This window comes from Neolamprologus brichardi, chromosome 19 (assembly GCF_056152115.1).
Source record: "Neolamprologus brichardi isolate AB-2024 chromosome 19, ASM5615211v1, whole genome shotgun sequence".
NCBI lineage: Eukaryota > Metazoa > Chordata > Actinopteri > Cichliformes > Cichlidae > Neolamprologus > Neolamprologus brichardi.
Genome location: NC_142122.1, coordinates 965,722 through 979,409, shown reverse-complemented (window position 1 = coordinate 979,409; position 13,688 = coordinate 965,722). Strand labels below are relative to the sequence as shown.

General features: G+C 45.1%; 1 protein-coding gene across 11 annotated transcripts in view; it reads right to left on the bottom strand.

Moving 5' to 3' along the window:
* The window catches only part of myt1lb (myelin transcription factor 1-like, b), a 116,481-nt gene that overhangs the window by 27,593 nt on the left and 75,200 nt on the right, over positions 1-13,688 (bottom strand). For all 11 annotated transcript variants that reach the window (XM_087832699.1, XM_087832697.1, XM_087832698.1 and 8 more), the window contains 2 exons: positions 12,158-12,627; positions 5,602-6,783 (listed from right to left, as the gene is read on the bottom strand). In XM_087832699.1, the coding sequence (XP_087688825.1) occupies positions 5,602-6,783; positions 12,158-12,627 (1,652 nt within the window). The remainder of the gene's footprint in view (positions 1-5,601; positions 6,784-12,157; positions 12,628-13,688) is intronic.

Genomic DNA, 13,688 nt, shown 5'->3' with positions numbered 1-13,688 from the left:
CGTCTCCTGCCATTGATGAAACCTCTACTGAGGACCTGTTCACTGCATCCATGGAAACAGTGACATTAAATTAACAGCATGAAACGAATAAAACTATTCTGAGATGAAGAGCAGCTTCTGCCTCGTGTTTAGTAACGTTAACGGTACTTTTACGATTGCACGTGTTTCTTCTGATGTCATGAAATGAGGTCAGAACAACTTCATGCTAACACATCTGTTTTTGTTTCACATCGTGCATTCTTCACTAACTTTGGGCTAAATGGCACCTTATCACCTTTACTCACCTTTACCCATCGGCCAGCTGTCTGACCCTGATGGTTGAATGAGGTGATTATGAAGTTAAACAACACAGCTTAAAGTTTAAATCTTAAAATCCAAAGTAAAGGACTATTTTTATGGAGTTGCACGACGTCACGTTCACCGCGTTTCATTCTTTGTAAGCTAACCACAGACAGTTCAGTCCTTCAAACATTTCAGGGTAAATATCTGTGAGTATGGACTCTCAGGTTAACGCAGACGGATGAAATTTTGGATGTGTGATCTCTGACCGACCATAGAAACAGTTTTACGGGTCAGCAACAGAACTTTAGTTTGCAGGTTCTTATATACGAGGCTCATGTCAGCTGAATACCTTCACACATATTATACGTTGTGGTCAGATGAAGTATGACAGCACGCACCAAATCCAAACGAACTTTTTCTGAAAGGAAAAGTTTCTGTTCATCAAACATTTGTGATGTTGTTCTCCCTCTCCCCTTTTGGGAGAGACCATTTGGCCTTTGGTGCAGGGGTGCAGGGACGGCCATGGACCAGGACCACTGACATTTATGTATCACAAGTTCTCTTCTTGAGAGCTTATCCACGCATTTATTACATCCAGATTGGACGACTGTAACTGCCTCTACTTGGGCCTCCAACACTCTTCTCTTTGCTGGCTTCAGTTAGTTCAAAATGCAGCTGCGCGTCTTTTAACAGGTACGAGAATCCATGAACACATAACTCCAATTTTAGCCAAACTACATTGGCTCCCTGTTAAATATCGTATAGATTTTAAAATTCTTTTGTTCACTTTTAATATTCTGAATAATTTAGCGCCCAGCTATCTCTCTGAACTACTCCACTCATACAATCCCAACAGAGCACTTAGATCGTCCAATCACAGGCTCTTAGCACAACCTAGGACTCGAATGAAGTCGAGAGGTGACCGGGCCTTTGCATCCGTGGCACCCAGACTCTGGAATAACCTCCCTGTTCATATTCGTACTGCCGAGTCGATCCAGTCTTTTAAATCACGTCTTAAAACTTATTTTTTTACTTTGGCTTTTGATTCTAGTTGGCTGTTCTAGCTTGTTGTGTTGTTACCTATTGTTTGTTGTCCTCTTTTATTGTTTGTTTTAACTGTCTTATGCTTTTACTGACTGTGAAGCACTATGGTCAACACTGTTGTTTTAATATGTGCTACATAAATAAATTTTGATTTGATTTGATATTCACCACAATTATGTAAACATGAATGAATGTACATTTGAAGCTCCATTTTATATGTATGAATATTCATTTATAATGATAAAGTGAAACTGACACTTTCTGAATTTCCAGGCTGTGTTTGTATGAAGCAGAGATTCTGATTGAGTTTGTTTACTGTGAAATATTAGAACTTTTACATGTTTGACCTTCAACAGAAAGAACTTAGGCTCCTTTAAAGCCGCATCATGCTTTTCTTCATTAAAACCAGCTCACAGCTGCACGTGACAGTTTGCTGGGTGCACGCACGTGTCCTCAAACACACAGCGGAGACGATTGTGTTTCCCTTTCCAAAACCTGGATCTCTTGTTTCCTTCAAACTCAGGTTACCACCAAAAAGCAGCGATGCCAAGTTGTGCCAACTGGCATTGTTTCTGGAAATGCAACCATCCAGCTTTAAAATCCTCTGACCCCCGTGTGCAAAGTCAAGCTGAAGTGCAGTAAATATGCGATATTCGAAAGTGAAAACAGGTTTGTGCATTTTCATGGCAGAGTTTTGGAGCCGTGTCAGATTGCAGAATGAATTTGGAGTCGTTGGATTGACAGAAACCTTTATCAGGAGCGTGTTTTAGAAGAGTAGGCAGTGGAGGGGTAATTATCTCACAGCACAGAAAGAGAGACCACTGATTAAAGTTTCAAAGGCCCGTGTAACTCAGAAGCTCCGACTAAAACACGGAGCGATGAACCAAAATAAAGCCCTGAGATGCAGAGTAAGAGAAGCTTGGGGTTCTGTATATGAGTGGGGGAGGACTGCTACACTGTTGTGGTGAGGAGAGAGCCGAGCGTGATGGTGAGCTTTCGATTCATTGGCCAGTCTACATTCCTATCCTCACCCGTCACCAGCAGATGTGGGTAATGACCGGAAGAATAAAATAAAGGATACAATCTATAGACATGAGCTTTGACTGAAAAGTGTCAGGCCTCAGCCTCAAATGGAGACCAGGACTCGGAGTTATGGCTGTAAAAGAATATTTTATACACGGTTATATAATTTGGGGGGGCGGCTGTGGCTCAAGAGGTAGAAAAGGCCTTCCAGTAATCGGAAGGTCGACTGATTCATCTCGATCCTGACGCCAAAGTGTCCAGATACAGAACCCCAAATTTGTTCCGATGCATCCATGTGGCTTGCAGCGTAAAAGCACTTTGAGTGCTCACTGAGAGCAGAAAAACTCTATATAAATACCAGTCCAATTACCATTCACCATAAAAAATAGACATCTGATTGGGAAAATTGTGGGAAAATAGCAGTGCTACCAGCAGCTGTCTGTCTGAGGCCTCGAATGCGTGTTGGGTTGACACCAGAAAAGAGGTTAGACCCAGAGCTGCTGGGGGTTAACGGAGCAAACTGTGTGGCAAAGTCGGAACGACTGTCTGGTGCAGCTGCGGGATTCAGAAATAATGCTGCTGGTGCAGAGAGTGCAGTGAACGGGCTCCTGTAAGTAGATGGAGATCAGCTGAACCTCTGAAGGTAAATACTCCTGAGTCTGAACATTTACCTGGCTGACTAAGTCTTCCAGGCTGCAACAGTAGGTAATAACACACATTAGCAAGCTCAGTGGTTGAAGTTTAAGTCTAAAAACATCTTTAGAAACCTGAATTCCCTGAACTTTTGCTCTTCTCAAGATTTATTTTATGCCTGTAATAACTGGAGGCCCATTGTGCCTCATGAGGTGAGGTTTCCAACCAGTAGAAGATCCTGAGACAGGAGCTAGACCCCAGGAACTAGATCTGGATGGATGGATGGATGGATGGAGGAATGGCTGAAAAGGATGGGTGCCTGGTTGGATGGATGAAGGAAGGGATGGTTGGATGGATGGATGGATGGATGGATGGAGGGAGGGAGGGATGGCTGAAAAGGATGGGTGCCTGGTTGGATGGATGAAAGGAAGGGATGGTTGGATGGATGGATGGATGGATGGAGGGAGGGAGGGATGGCTGAAAAGGATGGGTGCCTGGTTGGATGGATGAAGGAAGGGATGGTTGGATGGATGGATGGATGGATGGATGGAGGGAGGGAGGGATGGCTGAAAAGGATGGGTGCCTGGTTGGATGGATGAAAGGAAGGGATGGTTGGATGGATGGATGGATGGATGTGTGGATGTGGCAAAGTGGAAGGAGTTCATAAAAGGCAAAATGAAGAGGGGACATGAAGGCACACCTACTCATTCATTCACTAATGAGTCACCAAACCAAATCTCGTCTCTCATTCATCAGAACAAAACTCCTCGTTATCCTCGATGGCCGTCGTCCATCTATGTCACATTACAGGGGCCCATGAATACGGCACATACTGCTCCGTCATGTCTGGCTCTCGTGTCTGGCACCAGGGTAATATCACGTTGATAACACCGAGGCTTCTTTTTAATGGCTTCTTATTACATTGGCTGTTAATGTTTGTATGTTGGAAAAAATCCCCACTTCCATACGCCTGATCGCACGTGTACAGACGTGATGCTCGTGCCTGCCTCCACTCCTCTTGCAGGGAGTGGAGGCAGCCAAGTGGAAGGCATATTAGAAAGCAGTGGATATTGATTGTGGCTGCGGACGGTCTGCGCTTTGCATAGCAAATGGCCCCCATTACCATACCATCTCTGGATAATTAATGTGCAGTCAGTAGGCCCGTCGTTCGTTATCGGTCATTCTGATACTGTTCAATTTTCATCTCAACCTCATGCTTCTCTCTTCCCCGTCCCGCCCTCTTCCTCGCCATGCTCTACTTTATAAATCACGCACAAGAACCCTGGTCAACGAGTGTCTGCTACTATCTCGCCTGAGGGAAGATGCTATCGTGACGCAGCCGTCTTGCGTCCTCTCATTATTCCAACATTAGCCAGACACAGAGGCCACAGAAGGCCCTTGAAATTAGCATTTGTGTGGCATTTAAGTCGCAATATAAACCTGCTGTGAGATGTGTGGCATTTAAGGTGTGATACCATCCTGCTGTGAATTAGCATGCTCTTATTTGTTGCTCTCATCTGATATCTTCCTTATGGGAGGGAGCAATTTAACCTTGTTAGGCCCATATATTGTTGTTGTAAAGGATATGATAAGAAGAATAATTAAGAGTTAAACAAAGGAATTTGCAATCAGACCGCTGCGTGAATGCCAATGTAATTTTTCTGAGACTTTACTTTGTGCGCAGTGCACAGCATAACAATTAGAACCGAGGGTGTTCTGCAGTGTTTGTACTGCAGGATTAGCTTGATATTTGTCGGTATCAATCTGAATGGTAGCTCATTGCTACTCTCAACAAATTTAAAGAGTTCCCTGCAGAATGAATCCTTTCTGCAGACAGAAGGCCTCTATTTTGTGGTTTCTCCTCCCAAGTGTTTGCACAGGTTTAAAAATAGGCAGCTTTACCCCAAGCTGCATCACAGGGATGAGATTTTCGGTCCTAACAGGCCGTGCAGATTGCCATTACTTATGCCTGACAAGCCTACCCTCTGATGTTTCCATGCTGGCCTATTTTAACAACATAAGCTGCTGCTGCCGCTCCCGCTGCTACCGAGATGCGAATTTCCAAATTGGCTGAAAAAGCTTGTCCTGGGGTTACAGCGAGGTTCCCAGAATGCATGTGGGCTGCCTGGCCTCCAGCACAGGATAGATAAAATACAGAGTTGTCAGGAAAACATTTTACCTGAGCTTGTTAAGGTCTTAACATCCGCCACGTCACCGGGGACTAGGGTTAGGGTTCAGGTTGGATTTTATTTTAGCCACATGCTAAAATTTCTGAAGCTAAAGATGTTCCATTAAGGTGTTCCAATCTGGCAAAAATTGCACAAAGCCCAATGCTAATCCAAACTTTGGTTGGGTTCCCGATGACCTGGTGGAACATGCTGCGATCCTCCCATTTCCATGATACTTTTTGTTTACCAAGCTGGTCGAGCTGATTAACTGTCCTAATTCTCTAAAATGAGCTACGCTGTGAAAATGTGGAGGAATCTACCAATCGAACAGCTCATACTGAAAACTGTTCAGACACTCGGATTTCTTTTACAAAATGAGAAACCACACTGAACCAGCTTAAATGCTGCTGTTGTCGTATGGTGTGCATCCGTGTTTGAGAGAATGGCTCACCTTTATGGTAGAAAGGCTTCTTCATACCGTCGGGAAGCCGGGCTTTACGCTCAACGCCGTAGCCGTGCCGCGGGCCGTGATCGTCATGGCCATACCTCACCCCGTCTCTTCTGGCAGCCTCGGCAGCCATTTTATCCCTCATTGCCTTGGCGCGTTCGGACTCTAGTGCAATAGCCTTCTCCAGCAGGGACAGATTCCCCTTTGTCATGTCAAACACTTCTTCTGATCGGTCTGAGGTCACAGAGGCCGTGTCCTCATCGAAGTCCCGGTGGTGAGTGTGGTACCGGTCATCGTGTGCACAACTGGAGAAGGCCTTGGAGCGTGGGCTCAGCTGCTCCTCGAGCTTCATGAGATTGTCCATGTCGGAATAGTTCCTATCGAGCATTCGTCTGTCGTCCTGGCTGTTGTGGAAGTCCCCGTAGCCGTGATGCTGGGGCTGTTGATTGGGATCCTCGCATGAGAAGTGATTTTGCTGGGACGGTGCGTTTCGGTCGATGGACTTTGTTTCGCTGAGTTTCCGAGCGAGGTCGAAGCACTGGTTCCGTAGACACTCCAGACTGCTCAAACACACCTCCTCATCGCTGTTTTCTATTTGTCCATTACTGGTGGTCTTAATTTGTCCATTACCACCGTTGTGCGCATTTACCCCATTGTTCGTGCAGTCAATCGCATCCCCGTTGTTGGCCGTGCCGTCCTCGAACTCCTGTCCGTCCAAGTTGTCGGACAGCACGGCGCCGTGACCCTGTGCCAGCAGTTTGAGGGAGTCCACCGTTTCCCGAACCACGTCGCTGTCGACGTCCAAACTCAGATCGCCCCTCTGAGGTTCATCCCCTTCTTCTTCTTCCTCCTCTTCCTCCTCCTCTTCGTCTTCCTCCTCCTCTTCCTCTTCATCCTCCTCCTCCTCTTCCTCCTCATCTTCCTCCTCTTCCTCCTCCTCTTCATCCTCAGCACTGTTAGAGGAGTTGCTGTTCATCTCAGACTCCGTCATGGCACGGTTTGCAGCGTCTTCTGCGATCTTGCCCAGGTTCAGGAGCGACTTGGCCACAAGTTCGTCGTAGTTTTCGTACTCATCGTTGTTGTTGTCGTCTTTCTCCGCCGTCGGGCCGGATTTGGAAGTGCTGCTGCCTCCGCCTCCACCGCCATCGCCCTCGGCCCCCTCACCGCTGCTCATCTGATCGTCCTCTGTTGGAAAGAAAGAACAAGCGTCTTGTAATTTCATTTCCGTCATTCTATTTTACTGCTAAATCAGATTTCTGGGCTTGGTCCATCTAAATTGGATAAGGAACTCTTTGCTTCCCCTAATAATTTACTTTGAGAGTCTTAACAGCAGCTTGTGTTCTGAATTGTGAATCAGCACAGGAAGTTAAATGCAGTGGTTTGGGAAAATTCCAGAGAAAGATGCTCTGCTAAATGAGACTCTATCAAACAAGTTCTAGGTTACCCCTTTCCCTACCTCTCTTAATTTACAGGTCCTCTGATTATCCTTTAACACCCACCACATCACCAGTGAGCTGCTTAGGGTTAAGGTTAGGTTTTCATCTCTGCCTTTATCTGTTTTTTTCATCTGTTAGCCCAAATGGAAACCTTATTAGAAGAAGACACCTTGTTTCAAAGGTGGCGTTGGCTACTTTTTCAAACTGTGCTTACTAAGCATTAACTTAGCCGTCCAACTCACTCCAAATGATTCCCTGGTGAAAGTTAGCCCTTCACAGGTGGGAAGACTTATTTTAAAATATGTATCTGTTATAATGATTATTTTCTTTGTTATTTGGCTCAAAAATGACATATACCAACCTACCAACCCTTTGCCATACAGGGTTACGGTTGGCGGCTTCCATTCGTGACCTCAGAGTATTAACAGGATGATGACATCGCTTGATAATTCTATAAATTGTCAGTCTGTAGTGTGAAAACCAAAAGTGAACCTAAAATAATTGCATTACTGTGAACATTTCTCACAGGAAAGTCTAAAATCTGAGAGATAAAATGTTCCCTGTGCACCACCATAAACCCCAAACAGCAGCTATTCATCGCGCGCCTGTAAAGTTCCTTTTTTCATTCAATCAACAACATCTTTAGAATTCCTTTCAGTGCCTAATTGATTCTGACAGACTGCGAAAGGTTACTGAACCTCTTCTGTCAGTAATTTCAAGCACTCACTCCTGGAGCACTTCCAATCTCTCCTTTCACATTTCCGCCCCGAGCCGCCAAGAGCACATCGCTCACATTGGCGTCACATTTGCCACTTACATTCCTGCAGAGAAAATGAACCCACAGGCTCACACACACATATCTAATGAGAGATTTCATCAGTTTTGGTGCAAAGGAGCAAGGCAAAAAAATAATATTAATAATAATAACAATAATTATAGAAAACAATATAACATAATGGAAAAAGCATGTAATTAGTGATGCAGACTGTTTCATTAGTGATGAAATATTAATTACTGCTGGGTTCAAAGACTTAATTGTAATCAAAACAATGATATGAATTTTGTTTTTTTTCCAAGGAGCTACAAAGGATGAGATCTACATTTTCATACACAAAATATTATGCATCAACTGTGCAACTTGAAGAACCTACTGACAGTTTTTATGAAGACTACGTGAAATCAGCTGTAAACAACTTCTACAATGGTTGCATGACGTTGATATCTCCATCACTGAGATCCTGCGTTTGGCGTGATGATGCTGGATGTTTTTAGCTGACGGATTTATGTCCAAACGTCTTTGCTCACCTCGTTTCAGACCAACAGCCTAAAACCCGGTGACTGCAATCACAGCCACAAAATGGTGACTGGTTCATTCTGGATTTTAGACGTCAGGTAAAGGTGAGAGGTAACCATGACTTTCTACACACTTACGAGCTAACGAGAGCAGCACAGCATCGCCGCTTCGGAGCAAGAAGAGGGAGCAGTCACGAATGACCGGCCTTTGACAGTGCAAGGCTTCTTATTCTGCACCAGAGGTTTCATTTTTGATTGGATGGAAACAGTCTGAAGAGCAATCAAGGTGCACAAAAGGGACGTGAAAGAGATTAAACGGGAAACAGAGTAGTGGTGTTGGGTGACGCTCCAGAACAGCGCCCGTATTTGCCCAGCGACGGAAAGAGGTTTCTGCTTTCCTTCTGCAGACGTAAATGCAGGAAGTCCTTCCACGCCAATAAAAATCATGATGATTATAGAGAAGGGTTTGGCAACAACAGCACACGGCAGCATGCAAAGCACTTATCAAAAATACACGGTAATCAGGCAGTAGCCACAGAGCGCGAGGGAGAGGCTGCTGACAGGCTGACGAGGCGGTGGCAACAGTCCACGGTCTCATTGTTAAGGATAAGACCTCGGCTGTGGGCTCTAATGAACACCAGTCTGCAGAGATGTTTTCACATGGCTGCCGAGATGCCACATCAACACGTTGGGTGGGTAGAGCTGCGCGCCAAGCAGGGTTAACACACTCCTCTCTCTGAGCTTCACTCTTAATTGGACTTGAAGGCACTGTCAGGTCCAATCGTGATGCGGGGGTGCAAAGCTGAATCTGCTGGAGAGAAACCTGCCAGATCTGGTGTTGGGCACGCCAGGCAGGGGGGGGGGAGACGAGATAACATATGGGGCAGGAGTTTCTCAAATCCCAGTCCCAAACCAGGGGCGCTGTTTTTGTATTTTATCCAAATGAAAGGCAACATTCAGCTGAACCTGGAGCTCAGAAGCTTTTCAAACGAGAAAATAATCGTTTTCCAAAATAATCCGGCTGCCGTTTGAGTAATTTAACATGATTTAGTTCCTTTTAGCTTCTGTCCTAACGATGAAGGTCAAACAATTTCAATGGGGAATAACTGAAAAAAGGCGACTCCATCAATTTAGATCATTTATCCATAATTAGAAGAAGCAATTAATATTATTATTCTTTTAAAAAGGAGCTCTCTGAAAAAAAATCAATAAACCAACAGATAATTTGGTCTCAGAGCAGCTGCAGTAAAGGCTCTGAAAATAATATGCAAGGAAAATGTGCAAATGAATGAATGACATTAACAAAGCATATTAGAGAAATAACTAATCACTGTAGGAATAACAGGCTGTGTGGATCAGACAGTCGGTGCACATCTCTTATTCCAATGCAGAGGTCTGCGTTGGAGCTTCACCGGCCAACACTACGGCATCACAGCTAGGGCAGGGCGATATGGCCTAAAATCCATGTGCGGTATAATTTGAAGCACGTGCGGTAACGATATATATCGCGATATATTCTTTTCTTCTGTATAACATATTTTCCACACTTAAAATCTTTCAATTTTCTCAAAAATCGAGAGTGTGCCTTATGTATGAATTCTGGTTGTGCTTACTGACCTCGAACCGATTTGGGCAGAAATCTGTTAAAAATGTTTTAGTACAACTTTGGTAAGCTGCACTGCTTGATGGATGTCAGAGCATTACGGCTGCCGTAGTGAGGAGCTTCACGGAGTAATCTGGGTCCTAAACTCCGTCCGCTTCAGGTCCCAAAGTCAAACGAACACTGAGAGTTAAAAATGGTCTGAATTCTTTCATCTTTAATTAAATGATCAGCGTTGCTGCTTTACCAGGTGTAACAATTAAGTTTTACATCCATGAAAACAGAATTTATTAAATTTAACAGAGTTACAAGTTAGCAGGAAGTTAGCTCGCTAGTTTCCACCTAAACATGACATACCATGTTCTGACAGAGATTTTTGAAACTAATTCAAACGTACAACTCTGCTATCACTTCCAACATAAATGAAGACAGAAAACTAAACAGCAGTGACGTTTGCAGGGTTACTGAAGTTGGACTAGCTGGTATATAATGTTGTGCTATGTGATTGCTGGCGACACAGCTATGTTAGCGTAACATTAGCACAGTGAAGCTGGAGGATGAACGCCAACTTTTTTTCCACTCAATAAAAGTTAACGTGAGGGATTCTGGTGGTCAGGGACAAATGCAATCGCATAGCAGGATGCTATACACGGGGCAAACTTCAGTCAGGAGAACAACTGAGATTATTCATCCACAATACGAGGTTAGTTATTAATATACTGCAACAACATGGGAACAGAGCAGCTGCAGAGAATTCAACATTAATGAATCAATGTTACGGAAGTGGAGGAAGCGCAGTTTTTGGCTTTCCCCATATTTCAAAAGTGCTTCATCTCTTTGCCATGACTGTCGCCATAATTTGCAGATGATAATAGTTTTAGCTGCTTCGATGCTTTTGACCAAAACAGGCGCAGCTTGATGACATCATCAACATGCGCTATCGCGATAGAGCGATATAGTCAAAATCTCTATCGTTGGCCAAATTTATATCGTTTCTATCGTATATCGTGTATATTGCCTACCCCTAAAAACCACGAACAGAACAAGTGCTGCACTAAAAACAATAGAAACAGCAAATGGAACCATTTTTATGAGTAGAAAATATAAACTGTTACCCAACAAATATACTCTTATTTCTGTGTTTGGCAGTGAATTTGGTTAGCTGAGCACAGCAACCGCTGCTAGTCTGGCTTTGACAGCACTTCCTGAGATGTTCACCATGATTCAGGAACAACTTATCCTCCACAAACTCAACACAGTTGTGCACTGGTTGGATTTTAAACAGCTTTTTCAGCTTTTGAGTTGAAATGCAAAGACAGCATCTTCACCTGCATTTTTTCTGATGGCCAGCAGAGGGCGGTTTGTCCGACTGTATAGAAGTCTACATGAAAGCGAGCCTGCTGCCGGCCTCACATCTCAGCTCAGTAAACACTGCTCTGATACGTTTCTGGTCTCAGTCGCTGGTTTAAAGTCTTACTGAGTAAAACACGATGCTTATTTTGTAGTTCATGTCTTAACTGAGTGGAAAAAAGGAACAATAAAGGCATTTCAGGAGGACGCTGCTAATAAAGCTACACAATGACACAGTGAATTCATGTTTACTATTATATTTACCAAATAACACAGTTTGTGTCTCGGTCATATTGTTTTATTTTGTTGTGTTTATCCACGACACCTTAAAGGCCGGTCGTGAAAATATTGTGTGACATGAAACCATCTGTGGGGCACAAAAGGCTGGGCCGCTGCTGCAGGGTGTGTTTCCACTGTGACGTTTCTATAACCAGACGGACTAGCCTACATTTTGACAGGCTTGATAACTGTGTGGATACTTTATGTCATGGAGTCTGTGGGCTGCATCTGTGAATCACTGATGAGTTTCTTCCAGTCACCCCTCCCATATCCACTAACAGCAGTACTGGCACCAGTGTTTTAGGGGTGGAAATGCACAGAACCAGATCAAAATGTCATTCTCCATGGAGTCCGAGGACTCACCTCCTCTGAGGCAGCGTGTGTGAAAACGAGAACTGGCACAACCTCCCACCTCAAACACAACGATGGGAGTTGTGCAGCAGTGAGCTGCTGTCTGTGGGGCCGGCTGGACCTGCACAGCCGCTGCTTCAGTGGAAAGTGACATTAAAACCTTCACTGAAGGTACTCTTACCCATTATGCTTAACACGTCAATAATTAATCATCAATAACAATAACAGGTGGAAATGACGGTGCTCTCACCTTGCCCTTGATTCTGCTCTCCTTCCTCCTCCTCTCCGTCTTCATAATCCACCTCTTCTACTCCTTCCTCCTCCTCCTCCTCCGCCTCCACCACCCTCCCTTCATCACCCTCCTCTTCTTCTTCCTGCTCCACCTCTACCTCCTCCTCCTCTGCTTCCTCTTCCCCCTCTCCATCCCCTGTCTCCACCTCCCCGTCCTCGTGCTCCATTTGCTCTACATTATAGTCCATGTAGGCTTCTACCTCCTCCTCTTCCTCCTCCTCCACTTCCCCCTCCTCTTCCTCATCCTCTACAGCTCCTTCCTCCTCCTCTTCCTCCCGGTCATCCATCTCCTCGGTTCCGTCCGTCTCGTAGCACTCCTCCATTGTGGAGTTGTCCATGTCATCAAGGTAGGTGCTCCTCTTTGGGGACGTTTCCAGGGTTTGTCTGTCTATGCTCTTCCTCTTCTTGGCCAGAGGGCAGCCGTACACACTGCAGAGGAGAGATAAGAGGGCAGCCGTTAGCCGTTAGCACCACCTGCCCATAAACGTTCAGTCTGGTTTGTGCCCGGGCCTGTGCTGCGACGCTGTGGTTATATAGTACATCGCTCAGGAGCAAAGAAATATTCAGAAGATCAAACTTTGCCCAAACGGCCTTAATTAGACACGCACTCATTAACTGATAAACAACAAAACGCAAAGACGTCGACTCTCTATCTGTGCAGGGAAACAAAAAGCAGAAGATCTGGTTTAGTTTCCACATTCATTGATATTCAGGTACCATCAGTTTGCTCTTCCGGCAGGAGAAAATCACTGTGCATGCCCTGCAAACGCTTTGTTCCAAACTGATATGTCCTTGTTCCCAAGTGAAGCAAAACACATCTGCCTGTCTGGAATTGACTGTAAGGGGAAACAGACAACCTGTAGCCTGATTAATTGAATCTTGCCGAGGCACCTCGGGTTTTAATGTATTCTCCGGCTCCCCCCGGCAGCAGGGGGACAGATCCTAATCTGATAATCTGATAATCTGTGTATTTGCTCCGGCTATTGATCACAGGGGCTTAATCCATTTGATTCATCAAACCTCGGAGAGTCCCGACTCCTACCGGGCCCCCCCAGCCGCCCGTGTGTGCGACCGTTCGTGTGTGTCGTGGCTGCGCGTGCACATTTGGCACGTTGGAACAAAAGCACCACACAGTCAGAATTATGATGAGTTCTGCTGAGTGTTTTGGCCATCAAATAAACCCCCTGTCCAGGCCCGAGTGCGAGAGAGCTAAACACGCTTTGGGCATGTTCACTCGGCTGTGAAATATCCCTGGCTCCCATTTTTACAACCTCTGGATGTTTCCCCAGGTTCTGCGCTACTTAGAGTGGGACCTGATGTGAACGAATGGCACAGGCGGCACGCGAGGGGAGAAAATGGCAGCTGTTAGTCACTGTGAGCTACTTTTGTGCTGGGAAAAACTCATCGCAGTGGTCAGACGGTCTCAGGTACCCCTTTTTGTTTCCTCTCTTCCTCTGCTTCATCCAATATCCTCTCCCTCGTGCTCTCTC